Source organism: Pseudorasbora parva, chromosome 18 (genome assembly GCF_024679245.1).
Source record: "Pseudorasbora parva isolate DD20220531a chromosome 18, ASM2467924v1, whole genome shotgun sequence".
NCBI classification, from domain to species: domain Eukaryota; kingdom Metazoa; phylum Chordata; class Actinopteri; order Cypriniformes; family Gobionidae; genus Pseudorasbora; species Pseudorasbora parva.
In genome coordinates this window covers 13,776,755-13,796,622 of record NC_090189.1, presented here as the reverse complement: position 1 = coordinate 13,796,622, position 19,868 = coordinate 13,776,755, and the positions used below count along the sequence as shown (strand labels likewise).

At 36.6% G+C, this 19,868-nt stretch overlaps 1 protein-coding gene across 2 annotated transcripts in view; it reads right to left on the bottom strand.

Annotated features, from left to right (window-relative positions):
• Nucleotides 1–19,452, bottom strand: part of zgc:113162 (uncharacterized protein LOC553743 homolog) — a 30,785-nt gene extending 11,333 nt beyond the window's left edge. Inside the window, exons 1-6 of one of the 2 annotated variants that reach the window (XM_067424228.1) lie at nt 19,168–19,452; nt 18,411–18,479; nt 6,461–6,654; nt 5,204–5,325; nt 3,852–3,900; nt 3,443–3,592 (exon numbers count right to left, since the gene is read on the bottom strand). In XM_067424228.1, the coding sequence (XP_067280329.1) occupies nt 3,443–3,592; nt 3,852–3,900; nt 5,204–5,325; nt 6,461–6,654; nt 18,411–18,444 (549 nt within the window). In that variant the 5' untranslated portion in view covers nt 18,445–18,479; nt 19,168–19,452. The remainder of the gene's footprint in view (nt 1–3,442; nt 3,593–3,851; nt 3,901–5,203; nt 5,326–6,460; nt 6,655–18,410; nt 18,480–19,167) is intronic. The other variant, XM_067424227.1, reaches the window with a different exon arrangement.
• Between the last annotated feature and the right edge of the window lie 416 nt (nt 19,453–19,868).

Sequence of the window (19,868 nt, the reverse complement as noted above, 5' to 3'; positions counted from 1 at the left end):
AGTTACTGTAACATGAACTGCTTCTTTCATGCACACGTCTCATTTAGGACACAATGTTCTTAACCAAAATGCACCACTCACATTCAAGTATGTGAAATCAATTATATTTCAAATCTAATATTAAACAGTTTAAAACGACAAGGCTAAGGCTTTGTCTGTTTTTAGTAAAATTGTGTGCGAGCAGGGTGAGAGGATAAAAGTTGATGCGAGTCAGCAGGTCATTTTAGAGAGTGTGAGAAGAAAGGAAGCCGCAGGTCTGGTGTTTATGGAATGGTTGGTACAGCATTAGCATAATAAAGGTCTGACCTCCGCATCTCTGTTCAAACAGAGTCCTGTGCTCACTGCTCACTGCAGCTTGGCAACTGCCTGCCACAATTAAATCTGTCAAGACCATGACTGCTTTTCACTGCTCACAAATTTATAGAGGTGCAGGAGTCCTAACCAAAAAGCCACATTTTTGTATTTTTGTCTAATTCACAAACAAAATTAGTGACGCCGTCATACACACTACCATTCATGTATGGGGTCAATAAGGTTTTTAAAAAATAAATTAATACTTTATTCGGCAAGAATACATTAAATGTATCACAAGTGATAATAAAGATTCAGCATATTAGAATGAGTTCTGAAGGGTCATGTGACACTGAAGACTGGAGTAATGATGCTGAAAAATTCAGCTGTCATCACAGGAATAAATTACATTTTTAAAATATATTAAAAAGAAAAAAGGTTCTTTGAAATTATAAAAACATTTCACCATATTTGTTTGTAACTTTTTAATATTTAATATTAAATATTGATATTTATCAAATAAATGCAGCTTTGGTTAGTATAAGACGTTTAAAATGTTAAAACCCCTAAACTTTTGAACGGCACATTAGGAGTTTGAGCATGAAGGGTTTCCTGTTGTGTTTTTCCTTCACTACACCTGTATATGGTATTCTGTAAACATGTTCAGAAGAAAAACAGAAAGAAGCATCACCCTAATTTCCACGCTGGGCTGATCCTGGTTTTTTACAGCACGTGTCTCCTTTAGGACACAATGTTCTTTACCCAATAACGAATGTTGAAATACCTTGGACCATGGTGTGAGAATGGTCACGTCTTTGGTATCTACATTCCGTCACTCTGCTATTGTGTTCATAAGGGACAAATGGAAACCATAACCGTAGTAAATCAGATATGACTTTACACCTAACCAAAACCTTTTACTCAAGATATTATCTATCTCACAGAGTTTCACACATTGGAAAACAATTTGTTACAAAATACCATTTCATTTTTGTTTTGTTTCAACTGTGAATTGAAAGAATCCAAAAGTAAACAGGAGCCAAATAGATATTTTTCAAAAAATAACACAAAGTGCATTAAATTTATTGAAAATTTTAGACAACATAATATCAAAGCTAGCGATAGTGTGCGTGACTTTTTTTTGTTTTTCTTAATGCTTATTTAAAATCATTTTATTTTAATAGATATAAGTGTGACTTATGATTTACAGTGGGGCAAAAAAGTATTTAGTCAGCCACCAATTGTGCAAGTATGAGACAGAATGAGAAAAAAAATCCAGAAAATCACCGTCTGATTTTTAAAGAATTTATTTGCAAATTATGGTGTAAAATAAGTATTTGGTCAATAACAAAAGTTTGTCTCAATACTTTGTTATATACCCATTGTTGGCAATGACAGAGGTCAAAAAGTTTTCTGTAAGTCGCCACAAGGTTTTTACATACTGTTGCTTGTAGTTTGGCCCATTCCTGCATTCAGATCTCCTCTAGAGCAGTGAGATTTTGGTGCTGTCGCGTGGCAACACAGATTTTCAACACCCTCCAAAGATTTTCTTTGGGGTTGAGATCTGGGGACTCCAGGACCTTGAAATGCTTCTTATAAAGCCACTCTTTCGTTGCTCAGGTGGTGTGTTTGGGATCATTGTCATGCTGAAAGACCCAGCCACGTTTAATCTTCAATACTCTTGCTGATAGGTTTTTACTCAAAATCTCACGATACATGGCCCCATTCATTATTTCCTTTACACAGATCAGTCATCCCGGTCACTTGAAAAACAGCTCCAAAGCATGATGTTTCCACCTCCATGCTTCTTAGTAGGTATGGTGCAACTTAGCCCTCTTTCTTCTCTAAACAAGACAAGTGAGTTTTCAAACCATAAAGTTCTACTTTGGTTTTATCTAACCATATGACATTCTCCCAATGCCCTTCTGGATCATCCAGATACTCTCTAGCAAACTTCACATGTACTGAATTAAGCAGGGGGACACGTCTGTCACTGCAGAATTTATGTCCCTGGCAGCGTAGTGTGTTACTGAAGTAGCCTTTGTTACTTTGTTCCCAGCTCTCTGTAGGTCATTTACTAGGTCCCCCCGTGTGGTTCTGGGGTTTTTGCTCACCGTTCTTGTGATCATTTTGATCCCACGAGGCAAAATCTTGCATGGAGCTCCAGATCGAGAGAGATTATCAGTGATTTTGTATGTCTTCCATTTTCTAATAATTGCTCCCACAGTTAATTTCTTCACACTACGCTGCTTACCTATTGCAGATTCAGTCTTCCCAGCCTGGTGCAGGTCTACAATTTAGTTTCTGGTGTCATTTGACAGCTCTTTGGTCTTGGCCATAGTGGAGTTTGGAGTCTGACTGTTTGAGGTTGTGGACAGGTGCCATTAATACAGGTAACGAGTGGAGGACAGAGGAGCATCTTAAAGCAGAAGTTACAGGTCTGTGAGAGCTAAAAATCTTTTTTGTAGGTGAACAAATACTTATTTTCCACCATAATTTTCAAATTATTTTTTTAAAAATCAGATAATGTGATTTTCTGGATATTTTTTCTCATTCTGTCTCTCATTGTTGAAGTGTACCTATTATGAAAATTACAGACCTCTCTCATCTTTTTAAGTGGGAGAACTTGCACAATTGGTGGCTGACTAAATACTTTTTTGCCACACTGTAAGTGTGACTTAAGCATCTATACGTTGGGGTTACTGTGTAATTATGCCAATCTTTACTTTGACTTTGAGTAAGATAATGTGAGATAATATTATTGTTATCTTATAACTAATATAAGAAACTAGAAGCAATAAAAACCTATCAAAAGTACCAAAGCAATAAGAAAGTGTGCCAAAGCCAACTATGCTATATGGAAAAGGAGGAAATGGACACAAGCAAAGTGTACTAACTGCCTGTTAAACACTGGAAAACATGGTCTCACTGAATCATTTTGTCGAAAACATAACTCAGGTCAGGCAAGATAATAGAACATTAGAGCTAAAAAAACATAAGTGCATGTTCCACTGGAGTGGCATTAGAAATGTCTGTCATTATCTATAATTGCAAGGCGTGTTCTTGGCAAAGGCCTTCAAATCAAGGTTGAACGCTGCAAGGTGATGTTTCATAATGTGTCAACTTTGATCCCTAAAGACTGCCAACACACCTTAGAGTTGAGGTCTCTGTGGTAGATGTTCTTGTAGTGGAGATAGGTCATTCCTCGGCTGATATCACATCCCAGTTCGATCTTCTCCCTCCAGCAGAGGCTGACATCATCCCTGGCCAGCAGCTCCTCCAGACAGCCTCCACTAACATACTAGGAGGAGGAGAGAAGCACATGAGATTATAAAACACTCCCAACCCTGACCTGATTTATTCAGTGAAAACGCAACTCACTTTTACAGCATGTTAAATCAGGAAAATTTTGCTTTGTAGAAAATGATATACTTGACACATTAGAAGAGCATGACGGTGAGTCACTGTTTGTGTCATGAGATTTGCCGGGCAGTCCGTTGAGAAAGTTTGTACTGAATACACAACATTTTGAAAACTAAATCCTAAATGTTGCCACCCACCTCGAGTATTGGGTACAGCTTGTTCTCCTTTACACAGATCCCCAGGTATCTAACAAGAAGAAAATCAGAGCAAATTACTTTATCCATCTGAGAAAGGAGGAATTATTCAATGTTTAGAACATTTATTAGCAATGACAAGAATAACAAACCTATATAAACCTGTGTAAACCCTTTTAAATTGACTTGAGATCAATTTGAAATTCGTAATTGAAACAAAACTTAATTTCAAGCATTTTAGAAGTGCAAATTAAAGCAGGTGCAGGTGATACTAGGTACTAGTAGTTTTTAATAGCTATTAGGTTGCTAGGGTTTTCTTGGTAGTCAAAAATCAGGCCACCCTAAGCCTCTATGGTACTATGGCCTGAATAATGGGGCGGGATAAACGGTTGTCTTTCAAACTCCCTCTGCACGCAATAGGATAACGCTACAACCAACCAGAGCAACGTTCGCCATGGCTTCTGTGTTTACTAGTAGCACGCAAGCGTCTAGACTTCTAGGCTAGTCTGATAATACTATTTTGCCTCAATAAATAAGAAATTGTTTCACATTCTACAAAATAATTTATGCATCACAACATTGTACAGTATGAAATATTTTTTAAATAAGATTTTATTTAATAGTTTTAATAAAACTTGCAGACTAACTAAGTTTTGAATATCTAACTTTTAACATATTAGAATTTAACATGCACAATTAAAGGTATTATTCAACCAAACATGAAAATTTTGTAATCATTTACTCACCCTGAAGAATGTCAGTAAGCAAACAGTTGATGGAACCCATTGACTTCCATAGTAGGAAAAAAAATGATATGTAACTCAATTGGGCCCATCAACTGTTTGCTTATCAATATTCTGCAAAATATCTTATTTCGTGTTAAGCAGAAGAAAGAAATTCATGCAGGTTTGGAACAACTTGAGAGTGAGTAAATGATGACAGAATTTATTTTTTGGGGGTGAACTGTCCCTTTAAACGTCCAACAATGAACACCAATGAATTAAACATCTCTAATAATGTCCAAAAACTGATATGGTCTAGATATATTATTAATTTTTACAAGCAGTACTATTAATGATAAACATAACTAAAGCGCCGTAACTAAAACAAGGGCTGTGTGTAGGCATTACCAGTCTCCCCAGGATGTTTTTAATATCAGAATATCATCTAAATTGTAGCCAGTCACTGGCAACTCTAAGGTGAGGATATTTTAACCCAGTCAGGTTTTATTATTCAGTATTAGGCACACAGAGTCAGAGTTGTTTTCTTCCCATGTTCTGAGTGGGCGCTATATGAGCATCAGGTCGGCGTGGGATTGATGGTAATGATTAATCGCGTAAGCAGAGGCGGCTCACCTCACTATGTTCGGGTGGGAGAGTTTCTGAAGAAGACTGATCTCCCTCACAATACTGTTCTGATCCACGTCATTCTTATAGATCTTCACCACCATCACCTTTTTTGTAGTGCTGTGCATCACCTGAACGGTAGAGAACAACATCATATTGAATAGAGGGATTTCCTTCACCGAGATTCTGTAAACACATTCAAAATAAAAAGGAGCATCCCTCTTATTTTCCTCTGAGGTAATCCTATTCCTTTGCAGCACACTTTTAGTACACAATGTCCTTTACATAGAATGTACATTTTTCATTTCTTGGCCCGTGGTGTGAGAGGGTCACAGTGGAGGCATGTGGCACAGTTTTTCATGTTCTGTGTGCACTGATCACTGATATTAAACACATTATCTATGTTCCAGCACTCTGCTATTGTGAAGCTGATGTGAGCTTAGTCCTCACCAAAGTCTTTCTTTCACTCAAGATAATATCAAGCAAGAGTTTCCCACATTGGAAATCCGCTTTTGCAATTTTTGTGAGGTCTACTTGAAACAAACTTGCTCTTTAGTTTCTTTCAATTTGAATTATGAGGTTAAATGAACATTGTTTGGTTACCCATATTCTTAAAAAATATTCCTTTTGTGTTCAACAGAAGAAAGAAATTCAGACGAGGAACAACTTGAGGCTGAGTAGAAGTGGATATTTCTTCAAAACAATAAAAACAAAAATTAAATGTGGTTAACAAAATGTGGTTCCAAAAAAATCTTGTTTGTGAAGGCTTTCAATACCATTTAAGCTTGACTGGGTGGTGACTCTACATGACGTTAAAGATGTATTTCTTTGTTGGGTTAAAAACCGTCTGCAGGATCTAGCTTGTTTTTGGGAGACGACGGACACGTCATGTCTGTACATTTCTGTTGTAAGGACTAATAGGGCCGTGACTTCCAGACAAAATGCTAAGAAGATTATTTAACATTTTGGCAATAGAATTTGGTATGGAACAAAACCTTTGCTCTTGAAAGGCAGAAGGTGGTGGAACAAAAACATTAATCTTGAAAGAGATCTCGATGTGCCTCATCTTCACAGCTTTGATTAAATCAGCGCACTTTCACTAAAGGGCAGAATATCTAATCAGATTGTGTTCTGTTCAATATCCGTGGCTGCGTCCATTATTACACACTGCCTTTAGGACATTCTAGTGATTTTAGTATATTTTTTTCAAACTTTCCATCTCCAAACAGTCATTTGTTTTTGCTCCTCCATTATTGACAGGACTACCTTGTAGACCTTAGAGAAGAAGCCGGTTCCGATAAGCTCTGCGCTGAAGTCTTCCCAGAATTCCAGCTTGCGGACTGTGGTGCGGAGTTGGTGCCAGCAGTCGGTCTGGCAGTAGGTGTCTGTGGACTCGCTGAGCAGCGTGGGACTGACCGGTTCTGGAGTCTCTTCTACCTCACACATCTTAGAGATCTCATCTGCAACAGAAAAAGCAGAAGCAAGAGATAAAGCTTAGTTTCAAAATGCAGAACTGGATCTAGAGCAATCAAAGCAGCCAAGATTATTTTGTAGGAGATCTTTTTTTTTGTAGTACAAAAACTTTAATACACCAAAATTCATCATATGGCCTTAATCATGTGATGTGAGTCAGTTTTTTAGTAAAGCCAACATTATTTGAGCTCAATCCTAATGCCCAACACAGATGATAATCCAGAGATAAATGGGGGAAAAAACAGAACAGACAATGGAAAAAGTTTAAGCCACAAAATGTTTTGTACCTGTTTATCGCAACTCACTTATATTTCAGGTCACATTTCTTTCCCCCACTTATAATCTCAAATAATAAAATGGTTCTATATAAAATACTTGTGTATTTATGTGCATATTTGCAATGCCTTTACAAAAATCTTTATCATACTACACACTTAAAGATAGTTCACCGAAAAATTAAAAACCATTTACTCACTCTCAAGTTGTTACAAACCTGAAATAATGTCTTTCTTCTACTGAACACAGAATAAGATATTTTGAAGAATATGTGTAACCAATCAGGAACCCATTGACTTCCAGAGTATGAAAATAAATATTATGGAAGACAATGGGGTTCATCAACTGTTTGGGTACCGACATTCTTCAAAATATCTTCTTTTGTGTTCAGCAGAAGAAAGAAATTCATTTAGTTTGGAACAACTTGAGGGTGAGTAAATGACAGAACATTCATTTTTGGGTGACCTATCCCTTTAACAAAACCTGCTGCAGGTTCTTAACAAGACATAGTAGTTATGCCAGTGTTTAACTGTGCGGTTGCACTGCATTATTTATTTATTTATTTATTTATTTAGCTGTTTTATTGCAGTGTTTATGACTATTGAAAATATAAAAACTTAATTTATCATTTTTGATATAGGTCTACCATTGCTTTTGAATTGTTTTTTGTTTTTGTTTTTTCAGTATTTTTTAATAACATTATATTGTGTATATGATGAGATATAGTATCATCAACCAGGATTATACAAGTCAATGAGTCTGCGATGACATCCAATCTTAGAAACATACTCAAGAAAGAGTTTTTTTTGAGAAACAAGTAAAGAAGATACCCTGGAGCACACCTGCATAATCTCCTTTGTTGTCAGAGTTATATCAGATTTCAAATTTACCCAACTTGAAAAGAACCTGTGCTTGGTCAGTCTGGATCTTGGCCAGGCATCTTTCTTTCTAAGGTGGCTGTTACGGCCATAGTTAAAGTTAAAGTTCAACTTTGCTTTGTTTTAAATAGGGCTGCGTCCAAAATTGCCTGCTTTATGTGTAGGTACTTTTTTCATATATACTAAAAAAGTATGTTCTACATAGTATGATGTGTGTAGTATGAGTGTAATCCGGACGTACTATAGTCACCATGTTGTCACTATCATGTGACGTCATTTGTGACACTTCACTGGCATTCACAAATCCTCTCCAGTGGCCTCATGGGGTAGTAAAGTGTCCATCATATGCTCACTTCAGAATCTTGACAGAAGTAAGTCATCCGGGTACTTTTTTCACTGACTATATAGTGTGGAAGTATGCAATTTTGGATGCAGCCTGTGACTTTAAAAATGGTTTGGCTTTATTTAGGCCAAGAAGATATGGACCATCCCCTCAATTACCTCAATGGATAAACTCACAACAATTTATGTCTAGATAATAAAGTGGATAATGCCATGCACTGTGCAAGCCGTTATGTGCTTGAAATCGCGTCATCTTTTGTGCCCAGAGCAGTGGGTGTCCTAACTGCCCAATAACATGTTTACTGGCTTCCACACGCAACAACCTACAGGGTTTCTCAGTGATGATCCTGCCACAACCCTCCATCCATCAGCTGCCACCGACACACCAGCCCATGACCCTAGGCTACTGACACCAACACACACCCTCACACTGTATTAGATATGTGTTTGCTTACATATTCAAAGCTCTGTATCGGTTGCAATAATCCCAAAGGGGATGACACATTGCTTCTGCACTGGTAAGATCTGGAGAGTAGAGTCCATATAATATCAGTGTTAGCTCAGCATAAACAGCAATTAGATAACTACTGGCCACACATGGAGAAAATGGATCTGCAGTATGAGAGAGATAAAATAACTGCATGAGTTAGATCTCTGCTCTGATGTTTGTCTACAAGATACATAATTTAGTCCATCATATTATATATATATATATATATATATATATATATATATATATATATATATATATATATATATATATATATATATATATATATATATATTATGTTATAATATTATATATTACTTTTACTTCATTACATTTTGCAGTAATTATTATACTTTCTACTCCATTACATTTGTACAACATTCTGTTACATTTTCATATCTGATTTTTCCCCTGCCAAAATGTCTTCCTGGCCGTCTGTCACATGTTTGTCTCACAAGTGAAGTTTGGTTGCCATAGATATATTACGGCTATATTCAGATTTAACTTTTCGAAGGTAAGGATATACCTTTCGGATAGGCCTATATTCAAACCAGCATGTCACATGGCATTCTGGGTTGGAGCGACCCAGTACACAAGTACTTTTCCTTTAATTCATAAAATTCTAAAATCAGGTACTTTTTACTTAAGAGGGTTGTTATTTTGGTACTTCTAATTTTACTAAATAAATATGTCTCTCTGGTTAAAAGTCTCAGAACTTTTACTTTAGTACTGAGATCTTCCTCCACCAATGTTTCCATCTGATATAACAGAACCACCACAATACTCTATGTAAGGATGATTTGTGGAAAAAACATGGCATATTTTGAGTGTGCATATTCAAACAAAAGGTGTTGATTGAAATGTTTCTTTTTCACGCTTGAAAGATATTAAAAGCTGCTGCAATGCATTTGTGTTTGGTTGCATGTGTGAACTAGCAAAAGCATTTTTCCAAAAACTTTCTTGAACACTTTATGATGGCATATCTATGTAAGATGTAATAAGATCCATCAGGGTCTAAATCTTGATATATCTGTTATAATCTGAAGGAAATGATCTAAAGTAAACAGCACTCAGTCAAACAGGTCATCAAGCCATCAAAGCTGACACAACAACAGATAAGAAACTTACTAATCCTGTGTGATAAGAGAGAGAGATAGTTGGCTGATATTTGATATCTTGTACAATCACACACAAACCCATGCACACGCACACGGATGCACGGACTCCTAATGCCGTCCTCGAATGTCATTGTCGTTATGCGTGACACTTGAAACCTGCTTCGCCAGATGTACCTTGCCTCTCTCACACGCACATGACAATGGTGAACCTAGGATCGACTGACGTGGTCTTTGAGGGGGTTTAGCAACCCGGGGGGAGTCTCTTTATGTGGGTATGTTCATGTTAATGAGACATGGAAAGAACAAACAGTTCAAACAAGTGTAGAATGGATTCAGATGTGGTGACGCAAAGAGCTTGCTTGATCTGTACTTTGGAAAGAATAGTCTTAATACTGAAATGGTAAACAGCACCTCTGCATCGACTTAGAAATGGTAAAAAGGGTCTGATTCTGAAGCAAAACAAACTTTGTGGGGATTAAAAAATATATTTTTAAGTGATTTATTCTACAGCAAAGTGTTTTCTCCTAAGGGAAGTAATTTGTGAAAAATGAGTGAAACACAATGCTCATCACTGTCATCACTGTCCAATCACAGTGGAGAAGTGTCTCAAGATATAGTCATTTGTTTTTGTTTTTTCTAAGGCATGTTCATAAAAGCTACTTAAAGACCCCAAGTGGTGAACATCAAGTTCTGAATGCTATTTATATGTCTATGTGGTGTTTTTAATATGCTTTAAATTATGAGTCTACACAATTGCTGAGTAATTTCTCCTTAAAACTTCAGCGAACCAAAAATAGTCTCAAAAACGTGGTTTGAAATCACTGGTGTTTCTTAGGACACAAACTACCTTGTAACCAATCACGTCATCGTGTGGCCGGGCTTTAGCATATAATTAACTATGCTCTAAAGCAGGGGAGTCTCCAGAGAAGCCAGGTTATCCCGGTATATTTTTCTGTTGATATGAAAAATCTGGTACTTTTAGCAATATAGAGGGTGAATTATTAATATGATTGTGGTGTGACAGGCAGCGGGGCGAGGGACTGCGAGAGCGGGCCGGTGATTAATGTTCACGAGTGCCAGCTGCGTGGCACCCAGGTCTCGTCTCGCGGCCATGTGACGGGAGCATATAAGGAGGAGCAAGGGCTGCGGAAAACGAGAGAGGACCAGGCCTGGAATTTATGTTTAGTTTTGTTTTATGTGTTTTTGGGCAGTCGTCCGTGAGGGGCTGCCCACGTTTTATTTTGTGTGTTTGCGGGCAGTCGTCCGTGAGGGGCTGCCCGCGGTTTTACTTTCATTTTGTTTATTTATTTTGAATAAATGTTTGTGAAACGTTCGCCGGTTCCCGCCTCCTTCCTTCCCATCTACGAACTGCGTTACAATGATGTATATTATATACAATGCTATGATGAACTATATGCATTTCTCCACTCACATTCTAAGTCGTTCAAACTTCAAAGCATTTCTGAAGATGCTGATTTTTAGAAGGCAGACCGAGATGGTGAACGGGAACATGGTTTGTGTAACATTACACTGTAAAAAATTATTTAGAAAAAAAAGTTACCTGGTTGCCATACAATTTTGAGTTCATTGAAATTAAAATGTTGAGTTAATACAATTTCTTTTTTTTGAGATTCGACAACCATTATTCAAAGATTTTGTAAGCATATTGGGTAATTGTGTGTGTTTTATTTCTGATGACGCAGTGAAACATGCCAAATAGTGCTATTTTCATGATTTATCACATTTTTATGTGGTTCAGATACAATAATATTTTGAGTTTCTATTTATTTAACAAATTTCCTTCATTGTATCAACTCAAATTTTTAATTTCAATAAACTCACAATTTTAAGGCAACCAGGTTACTTACTTTTTTAAGTTAAACCAACAAAAACCAACAAAAATCTTTTACAGTGTAGCAACAGGTTGTTTGATAATGTAGTCAGGCCAAAGGTTAACCATTTACCATACAACCAGCGATACCATAGTGCAGCGTTTACTACAGTAACTTAAGTCAATTTGATCGAGTGTGTCTCTGAGCTGGTGTGAGTGAGTGGAGGCGGGGTTCATTTGCATATTCATGGTTCCACGTATTCTAAATGAAGCATGGGTGTAGAGTTATATTCAAGCTATTTTAAGATGTAACAAAAAAGGAAATGTTCACAGGAAAAGTTTAAATATGTCAATTTGGTGATCAAAGATGCGTTTTAATGGATAAAATATTGACTACAGGGAGACTTTAAATGTGCTAATTGAACTAAGCCCTAATTCTGGCTTAATCTAAGCCCTGTCTGTGAAACCAGGCCATAACATTACATAACTTACCATTACCATAACATTGTCAACTTTTTACTTTCAGCAACAAGAAAAAAACAACAAGAACACAGCACTCCGCTTGAAATTTTTGCTGTTAAACAACTGAAGGGTTAAAACAGGCAATTTCCACAGTAAATAATTCAGTGTAAGGCGAGACCTCATGTATGTTCCTCTTTTGACGCTCTCCTTTAGAGGTCTATTGAGTTTCCTTATGTCTGTGTGGCAACTGAAGCTCCCTGGGTCACATGCCCTCTGCTCTCTATAACATGAGCTCAGGAACGTGTAAATGAGTGAGAACGAGTGAGAGAAAAAAAAATTATAGTCTAATGAAGATTACAGTTTGGCTACATTCATCCAAAAGCTTCATATTATGTTAGAATATTCAGTGCAATGTCGTCTCACAGATGGTTACTGAAAACACAAGCTGTGAAAATCTGTTATTTCAAATCGGTAACCATCTCTAAGTGCTTTGATTTGGCCGATAATAACCCTGAAGTCACGCGTGGGTTAAGCAGGTCTCAGTCATCATAGGTAATGCAGAAGGCACATGCATAATTTACACATACAGGGTGGATGAGATGAGTATTCAAATGCATTCTGGCCAGACACTTCTATAAATGTGGGTCAAATATCAGAACAGCTAATGGACATCAAACCAGACTGCAAACTAGTTTTATTTATATCAATCAAAATAATCTGGTTTGATTCAGTTTGCTCCATAACAAAAAATGACATGCTTTTTTTGTTTGTTTTCTAGACTGTTTAAAGGCAAAAATGTGCATGCTAATAGTTTATTGCACTAAAAACAGTAGCTTTAGCTTTCCATGACTTTCTAGCTTCCCTGATTATTAGAATTAAACATGCTTTTTTTTTCTGTTGGTGTGCATTTATGGATCTGTATATGTAAATTAGCACTCTACATATGAAATTATTAATAATAATAATTATATAGCTGGCACTGCTCCATACATTTCCATAACAAACTCTTTGCAAGGCCTGCATTTTGACAGTTTAACACAAAAATCCACACTGAAATGTGACAACTGTTAAAGTTGGACGTGATCAGGAACATTGTTGAAAATAAATTTGCAGAGCTGTATGTGCAGTCTCACAGCTTGGAATAGCAACACATTTGGCAGAGTGTGTGTTAGTTTCCTAACCAGAGTGAAATGATGGTAGAAAATGCTGTAGAAAACGTTTTTTCAATGTCAATTTCATAATCAATGGTCTGACTCTCGAATGTTGGTAAGTGTCGGAATTAATGTCAAAACTAGATGATTCGTTTTGCAACAACATATTGTTTTACAGCAAACAGATATCTTCAGGATGTCTTCTATCGGTTTCATAAAAATAAAAAAATAAAAAAGATATTAAAAACACGGTCACCCTGCAAGACGTGGATAGCTGAGCTCACTGGAAAAAGCTGGTACAGTGAAGTCAGAGAGGTCAGGCATTTGAGTAGTCAGTGGCGTGCACAGTAATAGTTAAAGTGAACTTTTCGATCGCACCGCAGTGCCACCGCGATTGCGATTTCTGTTTTCTACTGGTAGCAATTTAACCAGCACACAACCCACCCACCCCACCGCAAACTGCCACTCCACTGCAAATCAGCACATTAGAATGATTTCTGAAGGATCGTGTGACACCTAAAGGGTTAGATAGGGTCAATATTACCTATCCTCATTTCTTTTTTAAACTGTAAGCCCTTCATATTCGAAACGCAAATTTAAATAGCAATATAGCAATATAATTATCACTTTCAAAGCATAGAAAGGTATTAAAAACATTGTTAAAATAGTCCGTGTGACAGTGGTTCAACCTTAATGTTATGAAACGACAATTAAAAAAAAAACGTTATTCAACAATTTCTTCTCATCTGGTTCAGACAAGTGTGCACATGATTATCACTGTGATAACATTAAATGACATGAAACAACCCAGTCTCTTTTTGTTAAACGCAAGTTTTATGTATATGATCAATAATACAAAAGTGTAAGTAACAGGTATGATAAGCTATAATAGAGCAACAATTCAGTCAAACATTCAAAGTCAGTGCTAGTAGGCTACAGGTAACATAAAATTAAATATCCTAAAAATAAAATAGTAATGAAACTTCACTTTGTCCTCAGCCTAAACGATTTGCCAGGGAACAAATTATAGATCCATGAGCCCAAAACTCGCCCATTACATATACACAAGACGAATTATAGCTCGAGACACCAGAGACATCAGAAAAGGCTGCTCTCGCCGGGGTTAACAAGCCGCTGAGTCACTGGAGCTCACAACTCCGAAAACGCCAGATAGAATGTTCAAATAGGCACTCTTTTTATAAATAAACCACAGATTTGAGCTTAAGCAACTACATTATTGCCTGAAAAAGTCTTTGAACTGAGTTGTCACACATCAGCAGTAGAATTTTAACAAAAAAGACGTGTTAACACAGCCCATGTCAGTCATTTCTCCACGAGACGAGCCGTCTGGAAGAACCAATCCCATGACGCGAATTCGCATCTGTTGTGTAGTGAATGTCACACGCGAATGAATGAAGCGAATTTCACGCGCGAAAGGATTCAAAATGTTCACGCGTCCAAGTTTGCGTGAATATTGCGATTTATTCGCGTCATTTGCATCTGATGTGAACGCATCATTAGGATGTTGATGTAGTGTAAACATTGCAACACTTTTGAGTTCTACGGCAGAACGGCAGCTCACCATTGAAAAGTTCCTGAGTCAGTATCACACGCAGGCGTCACAAGCATTGGTAAGCAGATGCTCTGACGTAGAGCTAGGAAGTGCTGCACTGTTTACACTACGTCAACAGCATATGAGTCTGACACAGACTAGAAGAAATTGTTAAATAAAGTTGTTATTTTTGTTTGTTTTTTGCAACAAAAAAAGTATTCTCGCCGCTGCATAAAATTATGGTTGAACCACTATGGACCACTTTGGACTATTTTAACAATGTCTTTACTACCTTTGAAAGTGGGCTTGAAAGTGGTAATGGGCTTGAAAGTGGTTATTAAATTGCTATATTAGCTGTACACAATATTTGCCCGAGATACAACTATAAAAAAAAAAAAAATGGAATTGGAGGGTGCAAAAAAAAGTCGCAATATTGAGAAAATTGACTTGGAAGTTGTCCAATTGAAGTCCTTAGCAATGCATATTTTTAATAATACATATTTTATATATTTACAGTGGGTAATTAACAAAATATCTTTAATATCCTAATGATTTTTGGCATAAAAGTAAATCGATAATTTTGACTCATACAATGTATCGTTGGATATTGCCACATATATACCCATGCAACTGTGTTCCAGGGTCACATTTGGTTTACGAGGACACAAGAAGTTTTGTAGTGTCCAGAAGTGTCCATGTTTACGTTGCAATACCAATGTCATTAAACACATTTGTGTCTTCATAAACCATACACACACACACACACACACACACGCACACACACACACACACACACACACACACACACACACACACACACACACACACAGGGTGCGGTTCATTCCAAGACACCATTCTGTGAAATTTCACACTTTGTGAAGATTCTGAAGCATCTGACATGGAGAAAAAAGCACCTATCTGCTTGTCTTAGCAGACTAGAAATCAACATCAAGAGGACAGACACACCAAAAAGATCCTTAAAGAAAGACCATAGAGAACTACATGAATAAAAACTACATGAAACAAATTCAGAAAGGTCAAATCCTAAAAATGCAACATCAAAAAGTGTGGCTTAAAGAACTGATACTTTTGGAAAATCTTAGGCTTTCAAGCAAAGACACCTCTGAAAACGAGACTCTTTTCTGTGGTACAAGGGTTTAAGACACTTGATCTCTATTTGCACGGATGGATCTACCAGCTAACACGCGCAGCTCCAATCAGCTCTTTAACAATTACCGGCCCCAACCGGTAACATACAAATCGTGAGGGAAAAGGTCATCTGATTTTCTACAGAGGATATTTATTCTGATTACATCGAGAAAAAGAGAGATTAGCTGCAGCCTGAGATCATTAGCGGGCTGCCCAACTACAGCAGCCTTCCTCATAATGAATCAGAGCCCTTGTTCTCTTTGTTTAGCCTGCATAGATGACCTTTAACCTTCTATTGAGAACTTCCACCACAAATGGGAAAGTCAACCGTGATTCCAACAACTTGGACTGATGGACATGCTGTCCAAATCATTCATGTCTGGCTATATTCCCTCTTTAGATGACATCACAGAACTGTCAAAAAGGTCATTGCAATCTAGTTTGGCAAAACCCACAAGCAACAATATGAAATTTGAACAAACTGACTGCCTGTATAAATAGACATCTGAACACTGAAGACTGGAATAATGGCTGCTGAAATTTTAGCTTTGCCATCACAGGAAAAAATAAAATGTTTTAAATACATTAAAATAGAAAACAGTTATTTTAAAATATAATACTATTCACAATATTACTGTTATATGTTGATCAAATAAATGCAGCCTTAGTGAGCATAAGATACTTCTTTCAAAAAACGTATTATGTTTTTTGAAAGATATAATAATTAATATCAGGGGAATGTTTGTTTCAACCCAGAGCATAAATGGACATCTTCACTTTAATGTAGTTTAAAAATACAGGAACATTAAACTTGTTCGGCAGCTTTTGTGGCATGTGAGCAGAGAAGCTATTGCAAAAAAGAAACCAAAAAAATGCACTGACGGAAATGCTTTTAAATTAAAAGTTTATGGGGAAATCATTTATCGTTTTGCTTCCTGTAAAGCAGCTGATAGCAGAGCAAATCAAAACTGGTCATTTTTTCAACAGATTTAGTCTTAAACCTTATTAAAGTCAATTTCATCCCGTACATGACTGCAAATTACATGGTTCTTGATAAGTGTGTGTTTTCCTTCTTCTGCAGTGTTTCTGTTTGTGCTAAACTGACAGCGCTGGTAGACACCCTGCGGTCTGTTAACTCGGTAGATATAAATATCTGATTTATCCTACAGTAGGCTACATTTACATTCATATTCTCTAACCTCTCAACACACCTTCACACCTAAATAATGTGCAAACCAATGTGTCAAATGTCACACAATATAATATAAATCCTCTCTAATAAATTAGAGAAAGGATATTTTTAGTCAAACATTTATAAAGTCTCACACACGATTTGAAAAGCCAGTGACATAAAACACAGCCTCTATCAGCCTCTATTTGTATTCTAGGGCTGTTTCGAATGCCATTTTTTGAGCTTCGAAGCTTAGGTGGCAATCAATATCGAATATTCGAAGCGTCGGTGGGTGGGGCTAAATATATAATAATAGTGTCGGTTTGCATTTGTATCATCTTTCACGACTTCACGTTTCACTCTTCGGCATCGTAAATGTGTTGCGGCAGACCCAGTGGAGTGCAGTGTTGCATTTGGTGCAATATGATCAGGTGGCACACATTCTTTAAATATTAATAAACATTTAATAATCTTTTAAATAGAACAGTTTCCGGTACGCATTACACGGGCAGGTTTATGCTCCGAAAACGGACAGTGCACAAGTGATACAAAACACAAAGTCTGTTGAGAGCAAGAACTTTAATAAGGTATTAATAACGAACCTTTCTTTAAAACAAATGAATCCCAAAACAGAAATTAAATTAGTAACACACAGTGATTTCAATGAACTGTAATAAATAAAGAACACGGTAGCATGCTTATAAACAGTTGAATAAGAATAAATGAATTGTTTTTAAAATGACACAAAATGTAATATCTATTACAATTAGTTTTATTCTATATAAGGGATTTATTTTGTCTTATTCTGACTTTTTGTTAATTTAAATCTTTAAAATGCGCGATGCTTTTATTGAAAGCATGTTGCGGTGTTTTTTTTAAATTTATTATTATTATTTCAAGCATGAGTGAGAATGAGTCCGCGACGGAAGACACGTGTTGAAAAAAAACAAACGAATATTCGAATCTCAAAACTGAAAATCGAATGCCACCTCACCGAACGAATATTCGAATATTCGATTATTCTAGTACAGCCCTATTGTATTCATTAACATTTTTAATCAAATATTTGCCAATTGCAATTCATTTAAAACCTCATTCAGTATCAGACGGGTAGACCAACCCTTCATTTTTTTACTTCAATACAGTCCAACCTTCTGACCTAGCTAGACCCAGGCGGTTAAATGAGAATGCTCATATCCATCTCAGTCCAATCTAAATATCGGAGACGTTGACATAAAGCCCGCACATTAAGGTAGCCAAAATATATTCTGCATTGTCCTTTCTTAGGGAAGTATTTTAACACGTAAAAATATAAATACTTACTCCATCGGTTCAATAAACTGTTCATATGCATCATGAGGAGATGGGGATGTCAGCTTCCTGTGACTGCTTCTAGGAGAGACCACACAAGTATGAAATACTGGAGGCGCAATTGATACAATATGCATTACACTCCCATAGAAAACAACTCAATGTAAGTAAGATGAAGTGTAAATGTTCTCTTCACACCTTTTTTTATATATATATATATATATATATATATATATATATATATATAGAGAGAGAGAGAGAGAGAGAGAGAGAGAGAGAGAGAGAGAGAGAGAGAGAGAGAGAGATTTTTTTTTTTTTGCAAAGCTAGATCTTATCTACACTTAAAGATAAAGTGAGAGTGTAAAGTAAGAGTGTTAGATAACTCTAAACCAAACTTGCTAGATAACAGATTATTTGCTTGTAACACTAATTTGTTCCAGACCATCTTTCAAGCTAAGAGTTTTAAACTGAAACAGAAAAAACTAAAATGCTCCCCTCCCCTGAATTTAATCAATTTTATATGATATTACATGTATATGTATTGTTTTTCACATTTTAATTATATAAATAACATGGTTTAGTATGCTTCACAAAACTAAGTGGAATAAAAGTGTAATCTTGTATAAAAGAAATTTACACCATACATGAAATACTTAATATTAAAATTGCATATACATAAATTAAAAATATCTTGTTACTGGTATTCAGCAAACAAACAAACAAACAAGCATATTGAATTCAATTACAAGAAAGGAAAATATCCACTTACAAAAATCGTCTCAAAATCTTTCTGGCAGCTTCCAGCGATAACGTTCAGTGGATGTTGATGGTACATCAAAGCGTGAATCCACACTGTTATGAAGACTTCCGTCGCGGGCAGACCAGACCAGGCGTGCAGTTCCGTGCGCATTCCCGCTGATCCGCGCGCTACTGCGTTTTGCTATTCACAAGCACAGAAGGCGCGCACCGCGTTCGCTCAGTTGCCATAGGAACCTGAGAGAGGATGAAGCCTTAATGCTGATCATACTGCCCATATAGCTCTCAGTTCTCAGACTGTAAATTTGTGACTCTTATTAATTTGATGTCGAATGTATGAATATGGCAATTGTGTTCTACAATTTCGTGTTTAATATCCTCATACGTTAGCTGAATAAAAGCATATCTTAATCACAATCTAATTTATTTTTGAGTCTATTAAAATATTTTTCAATCTCATTTTTTTGTTAAAACTTTTTAAATACTCGGAGTAGGCTACTGATATTTTCTTTTTGCAGAATGATCTGTCACGAGACCACTGTCCTCTGACGCCCTCTAGTGTATAAATGAGAGAGAGAGAGAGAGAGAGAGAGAGAGAGAGAGAGAGAGAGAGAGAGAGAGAGAGAGAGAGAGAGAGAGAGAGAGAGAGAGAGAGAGAGAGAGAGAGAGAGAGAGAGAGAGAGAGAGAGAGATTCCGTCATTATTTACTCGCTC